Source organism: Bemisia tabaci, chromosome 2, assembly GCF_918797505.1.
Source record: "Bemisia tabaci chromosome 2, PGI_BMITA_v3".
Classification (NCBI taxonomy): Eukaryota; Metazoa; Arthropoda; class Insecta; order Hemiptera; family Aleyrodidae; genus Bemisia; species Bemisia tabaci.
In genome coordinates this window covers 67,486,843-67,502,331 of record NC_092794.1, presented here as the reverse complement: position 1 = coordinate 67,502,331, position 15,489 = coordinate 67,486,843, and the positions used below count along the sequence as shown (strand labels likewise).

General features: G+C 36.2%; 1 protein-coding gene across 1 annotated transcript; it reads left to right on the top strand.

The window, feature by feature from the left end:
• The first annotated feature begins 2,441 nt into the window (after nucleotides 1-2,441).
• On the top strand, nucleotides 2,442-7,871 carry LOC140223861 (uncharacterized). Its single transcript, XM_072296127.1, has 2 exons — nucleotides 2,442-2,868; nucleotides 6,620-7,871. Exons 1-2 carry the CDS (start codon nucleotides 2,669-2,671, stop codon nucleotides 7,395-7,397), a joined length of 978 nt encoding a protein of 325 aa, XP_072152228.1. The 5' UTR covers nucleotides 2,442-2,668; the 3' UTR covers nucleotides 7,398-7,871.
• Nucleotides 7,872-15,489: the final 7,618 nt, after the last annotated feature.

Below are 15,489 nucleotides of genomic sequence, written 5' to 3'. Positions count from 1 at the left end.
GTTGCGCTGAGGTGAGGAATGGGAAGTCTATCTCAAAGAATAAATTAAAAAATTAAGGAAAACTCGGAAGGGCAGAAGTAAATAATGATGTAAATGCTAAATGCAGGTCTTTTTTTTTATTTTTACTATTCATTTAGCATATCTTTGCCAACAAATTTTGCACTATAATTATAAAAATAGAATACTTATGATAGGTAAACTAAAACTAGGCGACATTTATCATTTTGAACAAGGCAATGGAGGACCTCAGGTGTTTGACAATAAGATTAAAATTGAATTTAAATAACTCTACGACAAAAGAAAAAAGAAGCGTAGAGCACCTCTTATCGAATTTATTTCTCTTTCTCAATTTCGTTGAAGGGTGTAGAATTGCAGGAAGTAATTTTTTTTAGGTCATTTAGGTTGTCACAAAGAATTTCGTATTGAGAAAATGTCTTTAAAAATTACTTCTATAAAGTTGGTTTTACATTTTTTAAGTCTTGTTTTGCAGCCCATTGTAAGCAATCTAAGAGGAGAAGTAAATAATAATGTATGTACTGTTGCGCAAATAATGCTTACATCACTATTTACCTCCCTGTCTATGGCGCTTTTGCCATTTTTTATTTCCTCTCCTATCGCATTTAGGCCCCTGAAACTCTTACGCCTAATAATACACTCTAATGGCAAGTATGTTCATGTTCTAACTACCTTGTAATTTTCTTAAAAATGTCATAGGTGCATACCTACAGTTATTGGAATAATAGAATAGGTCCGTCATTATTTAAACGGCAAAATAGATGAATAAGACATTTACGAGATTTGAACCTTGACCTATGCAAGGATGCCGATCCATACCTTATTATTGGAGAGTAGTGTCCCTATGGAACGCCGTTAGTGTCAAAACCCTTTTCTTGCGCGCGCGGAATTTTTTTTCGGCGCGCGGAAAGAAAAAACCCGTTTTCGATGAAAATCTCTGAATTTCCGGATTCCGCGCCGGTTTTCGATATATTTGCGCCGTTTGTGTCAAAACTATTTTTTCCGGCGCGGCGCTCCAAATCTGTTCCGCGCGCGGAATTTTCGATATATCGATTCCTGCTCGCCGCCGGCGCGGCGCTCCGAAATCTGTTCCGCGCGCAGAATTTTCGATATATCGATTCCTGCTCGCCGACTGTTTTTTCCGGCGCTGCACCAGAAAATAATTCCGCGCGCCACTTTTTCGATATATCGATTTTTCTGCGCGCGGAGAATATTATTATGGAGTTATATCAGTAAAAGAATAGAGCGCACCCGCGCGCGGGTCCCGATCCCCGCGGCCATGATGAAAATGAAGAAGAAGAAGTGATTTTTGTTTATCTTCCATATTAGGAAGAAGAAGAAGTCTGTTTATTTACATTTGAGAATCTTGCATTTGATTTTGATTATTTCCCTTTTTCAGTTTTTACATCTCAGTATTTTCTTGTTTCCTGATTTCATTATTCTATCCATGGATTTCGCCTTCGATTTTTTCTGATATGAGGTAAGTCTTGGTATTTCTAAGTATTTAGGTGAACTTGTGAATCCAAGCCATCTGCATCTCTTGTGTCATCTGTAACTAAGTAATATATACTGTTTTTAGCCGTTTTCTGCAATTATTTTCAAAATTTGATTTGATTTATCCCTGTCTTACTTTAGCTCTAGTCATTAATAACTTTGAATCCGCTGAAGTCAATATGTTAGTAAGTAAATTATATGATTTCATCTCTTATGCATGTCATGACTGATAGTTCGTTAACGGACAGTAAAGAGCTGGTTGATGCTGCTCGAATTGTTGTTAATATTTTTCATATTTCTGAGCTCCCAAGGTACTAATTTTTACTGAACAATAAAATATGCCCCATCTATGGTTAGAAAACAAAATGCGCTCTCATGGGTTAACGCAGTGAGCGGGTGCAAAGGCCTATCCCTCAAGGATGGTATTATTCGAATGCGGACACCACCACTAAGCTGCCACCAGGACCTTTTATTGAAGTAGAATATTGGAAGGACAAAGTACCCTCTTACAACATTGTCTGTGACTGATTGTCAATCGTAATTATCCGTGAAAAACATTGTACTCCCCAACCTAACTATCGCCTGGAAGTTGAATTAATTGACCATTCTTTTGTTTCAGGAAATCAATTAAATATTTCAAATTGCAGGCTACTTGCACCCTTTCTTCAAGTAACTAACTGCAGATAAGAACAATGGAATTTCTGGAAAGTACATTCAGAAACTTTGTATTGGTAGGAAATTGCATTCAGCAAGGCAATGCTGATTTTCTAGCTTTGCTGGCTCCAAACCTTGCTCATTATTACTCGACATTCGTCCGTATCAAAGACCTTTTCATTGATGATGAAAATGTGAGTGAAATTCTACTTTCTGTTTTAAATCTCTTACGCCATCAGTTGTATCGATGTGATAGTCTTCTAATGCAAGCTGCACTAGCCGTGTTGAGTCAAGATTACCAGTTGTAAGAGAACAGCATGTGGGTCAACCTCGTCTAGACATTCCTGTGGACCAAGTTGTAACACTCCGCCGTTGCGGCTTAACCTGGCCGAAAATTGCCAAAGCTCTGAATATTTCTCGGCAGTCTCTATGGAACTTTAGACGTCTGAACAATGTACATGATGCTAGAGCTTACAGCAACATTAGTGATGAAGAGCTGTCCAATATGATTTCCAGCATCAAACAGGAACATCCATCAATGGGTTATAGATACATATGGGCCAGTTTGAAAGCTCGGCAGATTTTTGTCACATGGGAGCGTCTCATTTCTTCTGTCCGATTGATTGATCCTATCGGAATACTCAATCGACGCCGCAGAAGGCTAAGAAGAAGACAATACCGGGTGAAAGGTGCAAACTACATGTGGTATGTATTACTTACTTTTATGGCCTGCCACCTAAGCAGTTCACCATCGAAAGTCTATTATATAGGTTATGTAATGAATCAGTTCTGGGTGGGAGAGAAAAGGACGCTTATTGACACGGGTCTATTTTTGCCTACCTCCCTCGTACTGGATTGATTTTTGGATATTTTGTGGCTTAATGCATGCAAAAGGCGAAAAGCAGCATGACTTGTCCTATTCTGTGTTGTATCAGTGGTAAAGATTTGTTGCCCAAACAACTGGCAAGCTGATTTTAATTAAAAAATTAAATGTAAAAGTGTCAAATGTTAAATGTGAAGTGTGGCAGTTGAAGAAGCGGACCCAAGAAATGCTCAAAGCGACAGAGATGGATTTCTGGCGAAGATCGGCTGGAATCTCGAGAAGAGAACGCGTCAGAAATGAACAGGTCCGAGAGATAATGGGCGTTGAGGGGACGATTGTGCATGATATCATGACCAAGCAATTGGTATGGTATGGGCATGTGCAGAGAATGGCTGATACCAGGTTGCCGAAGAAAGTGTTGGAGTGGGTCCCCCCAGGTAGGCGACGGAGAGGGCGTCCAGCCAAACGGTGGGTAGAGGGCATCCGTGAAGAGATGGAGAGATGCCAGCTTCCGGAGGATCTCTACCATGACAGATTCCTGTGGCGGGTAGGCGTCGCAGAGCGCCCTAGTGCGCCGTAAAAGCGGCTCATACATACATATCCAGGCTGTAAATCAACTCATTAACTATCAAACAAGATTCCTTTTTGAGCTCATTTAGCCTATAATTTGTTGATTGACAGCTTTTTTTACGAGACCAGTTGCTCCAAAGTCCTGTTAAATTTCAGAAATTTTTAAGTACGAAAAAGGAAAAGGAAAAAGAAAATTTTAGATGCCAAACTTCCGAGATTGCCACAAACCTATGCTTCTAGTTTTAAAGCTCTCTTTTTCTCTTCATTTTCCCTGAAAAAAGAATTCAAGAAACCTTATGTGATCCAGGTGTTTTATTTGCTAAGTTGGCACCACCCACAAACTCGGAGACAAATTCTTTGGCAGTGGCGTAAATAAAGTATTCACTATGATGTTAAACCAAAACTAAAGCTAAAGTCTGAAACCATGTAACTCAATTCCGACGCACATTGGTTCCAGGGCCCGATCTAGGTGGCATTAATTAGAATATCACTGATGATGACATATTATATATGTTTCTAGGGGTTCTTTGGGTCGCTAATTACGAATTTGAAGTCAATTTGACTGTATCATTTAGCATAAGGTGGTAAATTTGCATTTGGCTTGAAAATTCATACTTAATACTACATTAATAATATTTTAAAATGGCTGAATTTCTGGACCGATATATTTTTCAACCTTTTTTGATTTATCATCAAAAACTATCGATGAATTTACGAGGATTTGTCCTCTAATTACTAATTTTTTTATGGGGGGTGGGGGGTGGGCAATGTTGTATAATTTTGTGAACCAGGAATTGGTATTATCTGGTAAAATATACCTCCTAAATGTTGTGGTTTCCCTGAGGAAAATAAATTCCAGTACCAAAGAAAACTGCTTATCCCACTATTCGAGTTGTTCATACAGTGTTGACAAATCAGCGTAAGAAGAACTTTATTTGAACCTCAATGCTCGCTGATTTCTTGATTCGCCGCGCTTTAAAACCAACAGAAATTTTGAAGCTTTGTAATTTAATGGTACAATTATGCTATCAGAATTATTATATTATCAGAATAACTATGAATTAAGATTCGATCTTCGTCTATAATTCAAAAAATACATTTAAATTCATTATACGCGGCAATTTAAACATACGTAACATAAATATTTTACTTGAACAAGAAGTATACTCACTCAATGAAGGAAAGCAGAAACCAAAATTAATAACAAAGTATTTGGAAAGAAAAATGATTACTGTCTATAAGAGCAGGAAAATATTCATCGGTATAATATTTTATTGCGCATCAAAAAGAGTGAGGTGTCACACTTGCTTTTTTTCTTTTTTAAACAAAGTTGTGAGCTTGCGATGATTTCAGAGCCTTACAAACCTGAGAGAATAAAAACACGAAGAAATCATGAACCAAGAAAGAAATAAGCATTCGTTGTTAAGTTAGAGGACATTTACTCATACAATCACGGAATAATGCGCGCGGAGTGCAGTAAACTCCTTTTCTGTGGAACAGTGCTATGTCTATGGGCCTCTCTAAAGGTACAGACAATGTGAAAAACAATTATCTAAACGATTGAGAGGATTTAAGAACCCACGTGTTCTGTATTTTGAGCCATAATTGTAAAATTTCTAGTCAAAAAACGGGAACTGTCTTTAGTCTATGGGCTTCTCTACAGGTATAGACAAGGTGAAAAATAATCATCCCAATGATTGTGAGGATTTGAGAACTCACGTGATGTGCAAAAAATGCACTCATCAAAGATCTGGAGTCTGCAGTAGTGCAGTAAACTCCTCAGTGTGTCAATTTTCTTCATTTCTCGAAGGCCCGTTTTGGAAATTCAAAGTGCGCTAACCTCCAGGGACGCAAGTATGCGCAGAATTTTTTTGCTCCGAAATCAAGTGTAGGGTCAGCACTAACTACTACAGTCGGTCTGCACGTGTGCGAACCTACGTAGGGCCTTTATTTTGAGTCATAATTGTAAAATTTCCAGTCAAAAAACCGGAGCTGTGGTAAGTCTATGGGCTTCTCTAGAGGTATAGACAAAGTAAAAAATAATCACCTTAACGATTATGAAGACTTGAGAACCCACATGACCTATAAAAAATGCAGTATTCATATTCCCAAGGATCTGAGGTCTGCAGTAAGCTCCTTAGTGTGTCAATTCTTTATTTCTTGAAAGCCGGTTTTGGAAATTCAAAGTGCCCTAACCCCCAGGGACGCAAGTATGCGCAGAATTTTATTGCACTAAAATCAAGTTTAGGGTTAGTACTAACTACTACAGTAGGTCTGTATGCGTGCGAACCGGCGCAAGACATTCATCTAGAGCCATTTTTGTAAAAATTTGCTTGGAATTAGTAGAAAATAACGCTTTGTCTAACGGCTTGTCTAGATGTATAGACACGTTTTTGAAAGATAGTAAGAACGTATAAACCTTTAACATGCCTTATATTTTTGATACACCATAACAGAACACTTCACATTTGCATCTATTTCTGTGTGATGAACTTCAAATCATAGGACCTGACAGTAAACACTGAAAACTGGTGCGAGTCCGCCCAAAAGTACCTCGCGGCCTCACCTTTAGGTGCTTATCATTTCCTTATTAGTGATCCAATCTTCATGATATTTGGCCAAGTTACTCTCGAGAGTATGCATTATCAATCTGTGGTGTCAAATTTTAATTTTTCCAAAATTCATTTTTTTGAATTAATGCCACCTAGATCGGGTCTCGGAACCAATGTGCGACGTCGCAAAATTTCCGCCGACAATTTATTTTCTTACAGAAAATCCGTTGTACAGATTTGCATAAACATTTTACTAAATTTTCTCAAAAGCATGAAGAAAAAGCTGGGAAATTTTCTGACAAATTCAAGCAACGATTTTCCTGTTAAAAAGTAAAATCTTAGCAAACGTTTTGTAACGTCGCAATTCAGTCACGTAGTTTCAGACTTTAACCATCGAAAAAATTTTCTCTGAACTGATAGAACTTCTAATACCATACTTACCCCTTTCTCCGAAAAAAAAAAAAACTATTTTGTTGTGACACTGTTCTACAAGAATTTGCTTAATTTTCAGGCACTTGGATGGTAACGAGAAACTCGTCAATTGGAACCTGTACGTACATGGATGCACTGATGGGTTCAGCCGTCGAATCATTTATCTTCGGCTTGCCACAACAAAAAAAGCTGAAACAGTTTTAGATATATTTACTCAAGGAGTGGATAAAAATGGGTTGCCTATGCGAGTGCGTGGGGATTGGGGTACAGAAAATGCCGAAGTGATTAATTTCATGGAATCACGACGCAGTAACATTGATTCACCGTTTATTCAAGGTAGAAGTGTGCATAATACAAGAATAGAAAGATTGTGGGCAGAGGTTAACTTAATTGTGACCTCAAAATTTCGACAGATCTTTTATTACCTTGAAGATAACAATTTTTTACACCAGTCGTCTGTTCTAGACTTGTTGTGTTTAATTTACGTGTACTTTTTTAGAATACAGCAGAGTCTTAACAATTTTACAAATTCCTGGAATAATCATGGATTAAGAACAGAACGGTATGCAAGTCCTAATGAGTTATGGCTTACAAGTTTGCTCCAACTACATTCTGAAAGAGATTTATTTTCTCTGGAAATGCTGCCAGAATCCTTAGATTTAAATGAAACAGTAGCACCAACTAATTTTCAAATGACGCTACCCAGCATAGATATTTCAGTGTTCGGGCTTAATCAAGAAGATATAGATTATTTTTGCGAAGTTGCTGACCAGTTAGTACCTGATCCTTTACTTGATGATAATCAGGAAGGGGTATCCCTGTACTTACTTCTCAGAAATCATTTTTTAAATGAATAGGTATCTCAGTAACTGACAGTGTACTGTGTGTCTCATTTCTGTCCGTCACTTGCTGTTCTTTTCGCCATTTCTTAATATTTTTGTTTTAATTTTGCCTTCGGCAAAGTCAATTTTAATATCTTACTAAACAAACTAAAAAGTTTTGGAATCTGTGGTGTGTCACTTAAATGCTTTCCTTTACATAAAACTGTACACACCCTATTTTCTGATACATATTATTGCATGAAATATTGAATTGTTGTCCTCCAAAATACATTGATTGTTTATTAACTTTTGGGGAGTTATTTGTTGTTACATTCCAAATTTCTTGCTTCATCTTCTTGGGCCCCCCCAAAGAACGTCTTCTGGGACGTCGTCTGGGTTCGTCTTCGTGGAACGTTTCTTCTTGGGGCCTGAGGGCCCCGTTTCTGATAATTTTAAGTCCAAAAAAAATTTTCCCGCGCTTTGGCGGCGTTGCCAAGTTGCAACCTTAAAAATTCGATAACTTTTGAACCAATTGAGTTATTGATCTGCGGTTTGCGCTAAAATTCTTTAAAAATTATGAACTTTTGTTTCATGTATGGTTTTTGGATAGAACGTAACATTAAACTTATGATTCACCTCTTTTTTTGGATTTTTGATCCGTCGAATTTTACGTGTTCGTAAATACCCAAAAAAAGCCATTTTTTGATTTTAAAAAAAATATGTCCAATCGATTTCTCGTCTGATTCCGCATCTATCGATATGTCATATTTGGCGGGGAAACGATTGGTATAGAAGTTATGACCATTTTTATACGCGGGTTTCGACGCGCCGTACCCATTACGCACCGTTACAGCCGTCCTGGGCTCCTCGCCGCGTCGCTTATAGCGACTGGCTCATCGACTTTACTCAACTTTTTAGTTTTAACTGACTTACTCAAGAGATAATTTGTAATAATAAAGTTTTTGTGCCCAGTGATTTGTTGTTCTAACCCATAGTTAATAGCCAGTTCTAAGTGTCAGAGACCATCCAGGCAAACGAATAATGTAGAATAAGTAGAAAACGACTGAGATAAGTGACTGTTCGAAGCTGTGACGGAAAGAGAACTGATATTTGGGCTACATTTTGCAATAAGGAACTAGAATTATCGGCTCATTTAAGAAACAACGTATGTGCCATTAGTTTCTTTATGCAAATAAGTGCTTTTACGGATAGGTCAGAAATTATGGTACCTCATGCCAGAATGACGTTTATTTAGCGAGGGGTATTAGAAGCATACCTGCGGGGTTATTAGGAAGTATTAATTACCTTGGGATCGATTAGAAATCTGGGATTAGATAGACAAAAGTTAGTTCGCAGTGCAGATAGTGCAAATAATGTCGTCAGGAATAGACCTCTATTTCGAAAAAATGATAATGTAATTACATAAATCTATTCTTGAACGAAACTTATAGTCTCTGTGAGGCTCTTTAAAATGATAGATATCGATGAAGATTATTAGCGTAACTTGAAATGGATATTTATACGTATTAATTGAGAACGACAATATTCAAAAGTAGGGAAAACGTAACATTACAATCTTCCTTTTCATCGCAACGGAATCAGTGGCGTGGCATGAATTGCGATATATCGATTGTTATGCCATTTAAACCTACGTAAAAGGATCGATAAACAGGGTGTTCGCAGCGAAAACCTTAATAATCGATTCTTTACCATAGGTTTAGATGGCATAACAATCGATAAATCGCAATTCACGCCACGCCACTGTGAGGTTCGGTATACTCCGTTTTCCGCGAGAGAGGAGGATTTTGTATGATACCACTATTTTAACGCCAGTGCGCGCGGCTGGTATCGCGCTCAAATTGAAGGCGCACAATCGTGAGAAGAGAACAAAAGTGAGGGCGGATACAGCTTTAAAGTGAAGTATTCAGCTGCCGCTTCTTGTTTTCTGCGTTTAATTGTGTGATTCAAAGACCCTTTTGATCAAACAATGACTTGTTTGCGAATGAAGTGCAATCAGTGTTCGAAACTCACTTTTGAGTTTCAGGAGCCATGTCGCGCATCAAGCCCGATTTTTAGGCGCCATAGAAGATTTTTTAGGGGCCAAATTGACTTTTTGCCTATACTTTACGCATATTTATTTAGTTAGACGCAAGATGTTATCGTAACAGAACTAGTAAGTAAAAGCACTAAGAATGAAATTGTGAAGAATAGAAGTAGACTTTTTTTTTTTAATTCAAATAGATTTGTTTTCTTTCTTTATGTGACTTCTTATGAAAATCAAGATTTTTCGGGAGCAATTTTTAGGGGCCACGTTGGCGCAGTACCTTTATTTTTTAGGTACCATGGCCGATTTTTTAGGCGCATTTGGCGCGTTGGCGCCTGTGAGTTTCGAACACTGAGTGCAATATTAGTATTTTAAAAAAAAAACGAATGAAAGAAGATGCGGTAATATTTTTAATTGCAATACATAAGATCTAAATAACGATTTTGTCTCTCAAGTCACCGATTCTTCTTCCTGAGATAACAACGGAAATTTTCGAGTTCAGGTAAAGTGATCGATAATTAAAGTGACAGTATGGGAACACACTCTCAAAGGCGCAAGTGAAACTATTTATAAAAGTCCCGAGAGGTTTTCTTCATAGAGAAGAATGCCTCTGCAAGTTATAAGTATATCGGATTATAGCCGATGTCTCATATTATCCAATCATCACTTTTGCACTTAAAGACTAATGGAAGCCTTTCATTTACCCATCATTCAGAACTACTCAATACTCTTGATACGCACGTTATTTGATTAGGAACGGTTGTTGGAATAATTAATTTTAGCACAACTCTTACTCGGAAATGGATAAACCACGATATTTTAATACGCTAGTATAGACAAAAACTATTTGTCTTTAAGCGTTGTATACCTCTGTACTAAAACGAAAATAAATTAAAAACAATTCAACAACAACAACAAAATGATGTTCTGGGACTTTTTCAGAGCATCCGCGGAAAAAAAGCTTGTATGCGGTGACAAAATTCTAGAAGGTCAATTGGACTGCATTCTGCAATTAGGAACTACAATTTCTGGCTCTGTTCAGGAACAACGAATGTGCCATTAGTTTCCCTATGCACAAAAGGTTTTACAAATGAGACAAATATTGTAGTTCCGAATTGTAAAATGAAGTCCAATTGGAATTACCTAACCTTTTTTGCAAGTCACACCTCCCAGTTTAGAGCAAAAACTGTTGCAAGTTGCTTCTTATTTCAGTGCACGCATGGTGATTCCATGACAATTTTGAAAACTACGTTGTTTTGAACGCAAAATAAAGTTCTGCGTTGATTAATTTTTCCCCATTATCATCACATTATAGACGCTCTTGTTTCTGGAACATTCTGGAGCAGTTCGTTTAGAAATTTCCTCTCTTTTTTGCCCCTCCCCAAAGGGTTTTGGGTTAGGTAAGTATTTTTCTTTTGTTTTGAACTTTTACGGACTTTTACCCCTCCCTTCCCCCAAAAAATACATCCTCACAGCGTTCTTTTCGTTTCTTATTGTTTACACAATTTAATCCTTTTTCATTGTTTTGTAGTCTCAAAAGTTCTCGAAGAACAGAACAGGGATTTTCAAATCCTGTTTACAATAAAGAGGTCCCTCCACCTCAATGGAACAAAAGGGATGCATTTTTGTCCTTTTGTTCCGTAAAATTCGGGTTGCCCGCCACAGGACAACGAGTAAATAGTTTCTAAATTACATCCTAATTGCAGGAGGGGTCAGCAGAGGGGGGTGGGAATTTTGGAGGTGGCTACAGACCAACCGAGCTTACAAAAGGGAGACCATTTCCCTAAAGTTCAATCAGTGTGAGTTTAGAAAGCGAAGAAGTTCCATGGGTGAACAGGTCAGAGGGTCAGTGGTTCAGTGGCTTAGTTGTTTAGTGGTTCAGTGGTTCAGTGGTTCAGTGGTTCAGTGCTTCAGTGCTTCAGTGCTTCAGTGCTTCAGTGATTCAGTGCTTCAGTGCTTCAGTTTAGTGGTACACTGCAGTCAGCGACCGGAATTCCAACATTTGTAGTAACTCAATTTGGATTAACATCCTAATATGTAAGTGAACCTTATAGCTTACTCATACCTCCTATTTTTACACACTTGAAATTTTGATAGTTTTAATTTTAAATTTTTTATTTTTCAAATTTTTATTTTTCCAATTTAAACATTTCAAATTTAAATTTTTAATTTACAAATTTCAAATTTTGAATTTTCAAATTTTTAATTTTTATTTTTCAAAGTTAAATAAAGCAGTCATTTTTCAAATTGAAATTTTTTCGCTTATAAATTATAAATTTTAGGTATATTCTATATAGTATTTTATCATTACTACGGCCGTACCAGGTTTAAATTTTTATTAATCATCGTTTTAGGTACTCGTATTCTCAGAAAAAAGATAAAGGAAAAAAGAAGGTAAATAAATAAAAAAGGAAAAAGGAAAGTAATAATATTTTATTCCAATTCATTCGAATTCTATGGATCAACAGTATATTAAGGTGATTCGATGGACGCCATATTTTGTGTCAGAACGGCATGCGATATATCGCATCAATTAGTTCCATTTTTTTAGGTACTTGTCAGTTTTCTCTAATTTTGAGATCGCAATTCTGTTGTTAAGAGACTAAAGCACTCACTTACCAATTTTAACAAAGAAATTCAACGTAATAAAGGCGTGGTTTTTTTTAGAGAGAAAATATCGCATTCGAAAGCAGTTTCGATATCAGTATCGAATGCGAGGTTTTCTCTCAAAAAAAACCACGCCTTTATTACGTTGAATTTCTTTGTTAAAATTGGTAAGTGAGTGCTTTAGTCTCCTAACGACAGATTTGCAATCTCAAAATATAGAAAAATGACGAGTAGCTGAAAAAATGGAACCAATTGATGCGATAAATCGCATGCCGTTCTGACACAAAATATGGCGTTCATCGAATCACCTTCATTGTTTTCCTGCAATTTGCACAGATCTACACAACCAAAAAAACCCTCAGATTGTGAAAACTTTCTTGAATTCTTGAGTAATTTTCAGCGCTTATTCTGAAAAAATAAACGAGAATCAACCCTCAAAATCGCAGATTTTTTAATAGAAATGAACATTCCTTTGGTTAAAGTTTAAAAGTAATCAATCAAAGTATTTATTAATTGGACTGCATTTTGCAATATGGAACTATAAATTCTAGCCCGGTTTAAAAACAACGTATGTGCCATTAGTGTGTGGCGTTATGCACATAAGTGTTTTTTCAGATGAGCCAGAATTTATAGGTCCAAATTGCAAAATGTAGTCGAATTGTCCAATCGCTCTCATGCTTTTTGACTTATATTATTGCTATTTTTCTTTTAGGTCATTTTTTTGCATTCTTAAATCTTGAGTAATTTTTAGCGCCTAGTCAAAAAAATAAACGAAATCAAAATCCCAGAATTTTTAGAAGAAGGTGATATTTGCTAGGTTAAAATTGATTGATAATCAATTCAATTATTCATTAATATCCCAATTATTTTCATGCTTTTAGATTTTTAATAGTTCTTTTTTTTTATTTTTGTTTGTTTCAGGTCATTATTTTGCATCCAGAATCGCATCAAAATACATTGGTTAAATAAAAAATGCGCAACTACACCTCCACGTTTGAAAATCTCCGATGGTGTTCCACTTTCAGAAAAGAAAAGTAACCGAGGAATCTCCCTCAAATTCTCCGTAAATATTATAGAATGAGTGAAAAACTCATATTAATGAAAAACTGCTGATTAGTTCTGGTTGAAAATAATAAAACAAGAGCAGAGATTTGCGACGTCACAGTCAAAGATAAGTATTTTCAACCTTCAGCTATCGATATTCGAACTCTCGTTAAAGTTTTAGTAAAAAAAATTGCGCACAGGCTATAATTTTAATTTACATTAGATCTTTAGCAGCTCTGCCCCCTTCATTTTTCTATTTTTCCAGATCGGCAAAACAGTAATGACGTTTCCGGCATTATGCTTTTTGAATGAAATCAACTTATTTTATGGGACTAAATTTTTATTTTTCCTCTTCAAAGGCTTCATGCTAATTTTTCTTTCTCCTTTCTCGTGTATTTATCTCTTCTAAATTGACAAGAGACAGGGTCAGAGCACAAGCTACTTTCAGCATACTGATCGCGGATAAAATTGCTTTACAGAATTGGTAGTTTTTCTCAAACATCATATTACTTTTTCTCACCGTGTTTTTTTCAAATCTTTATCATGTTTTTTCTTTATCTATTTCTTTTTACATCGATAAGAAACGAACACAGTGAAAGTTGTTTCATCTTCTTTCATTTTTCTTTTTTTTCTTTTATATATTCTAAATACCTCAAACTAATTTTCCATTTTTTCTTCTTCTTTCAGATTGGCAAGAAACGGGTGCAGTGAAAGCAGTTCATACCTAATTTTATTTTGCTCTCTTCATTTTATTTCGTAACTACCTCTTAATTTCTCTTTCTTTATTTATTCTTTCTTCCATCTTTCATTAGCGTCTCCTCTGAAGACCCAGATACACCTGCGAATTAGAAGCGCTTGTTGAAAGTGAAACACCAATAGGAAAGGAAGATTTTGATAGCTAGACGTCGAGCGATTGAAATCCCGGTTTCCTATTGATGTTTCACTTTTAACAAGCGCTTCTAACTTGCAAGTGTATCTGCCACTTTACACCATTTGCAGTTGAAGTACATATTGTAATTGGGCGTATTTCTGTCAAACGGAACTATGTGCCTTAAAACATGAGCTCTGAGACCCATAAAAATACATGCATAACAGGGCTCACGTCATAATGCACATAGTTCTGTCTAACAGAAATACATCCGATTGAAACTATACTAATTCTTTTTCCCTCAAAAAAGCACTTATCTGCAGACTGCTAATATTTCTGAAATAAGACAAATTATCAATTCCTCTACTGTACAGCATGGTCCAATTTAGACGTATCATAAAGTCACATTTTGATCATTGAATCGCTCATTAATGATGTTTGATATTTTAAGTATTTAAAATCAGAACAATTATAATTGGACTGCATTTTGCAATTTGGAACTATAAATTCTGGCTTATCTGAAAAAACACTTACGTGCATAGGGAAACTAATGGCACATACGTTCTTTTTAAACCGGGCCAGACTTTATAGTTCCAAATTGCAAAATGCAGTCCAATTATGCTGCGTTCAAAAAGCCACTTGAAATGACTAATTATTTGCTCACAGAATAAATAGCTCAGGAGAACAAATAGCGTTAAAACAATTGCACTAAGGTGATTCGATGGACGCCATATTATGTGTCAGAGCAACATGCGATATCGCATCGACTGGTTCCATTTTTTCAGCTACCCATTATTTTTCTCGAAGTTTGAGATCGCAATAATGTTGTGAGGAGACTGAGGAATTCACTTAACAATTTTGACAAACATATTTTACTTAATAAAGCCGCGGGTTTTTTTTAGAGGAAAAATATCGCACTCGATACTGATATCGAAACTGCACTCGAGTGCGATATTTTCTCTCTAAAAAAACCACGCCTTTATTACGTTGAATTTGTTTGTCAAAATTGGTGAGGGAATTCTTCAGTCTCCTGACAACAGAATTGCGATCTCAAAATTCGAGAAAAATGACGAGTGGCTGAAAAAATGGAACTAAGTAATCGATGCGACACAAAATATGGCGTCCATCGAATCACCTTAAGTTCCAAATATTTGCACGGAATGAATTTAGCATTAGAAAAGAGGAGGTATGAGTTTTGACAAATATATTAAGCAAAAATCAAAACTAATTTGTTATAAAAGTTCTTATTTTCAAGTTAGGTTTAGGTTAAGAACTAATCATTCCTTTTTTTTTCTTCTTAGTCTGTTTCAGGTCGGAAAGAAACGAAGAGGATGGATGCTCCGCATGTTCAGTCATTGAGGACGGAAGTAGTGCCCTCCTAAATGTGTATTATTTCCATATAATTTAGAAAGTAGTAATTACTAGTATGATTGAAATTTTATCCAATCAATTTTTAATTAATTTCATTCATAAAATCCATAAAAATAATAATATTTTAAACGTGTCGTATCCTTAAGATGATTCAACGGACGCAATTTTTTGTGCCAGAACGACGTGCGATAAAT

Coding starts and splice junctions, on each gene's coding strand:
- LOC140223861 (XM_072296127.1), top strand. CDS start 2,669: ATGATTTCCAGCATCAAACAGGAACATCCATCAATGGGTTATAGATAC. Junction 2,869..6,619: donor AAAGGTGCAAACTACATGTG/GTATGTATTACT, acceptor CTTAATTTTCAG/GCACTTGGATGGTAACGAGA.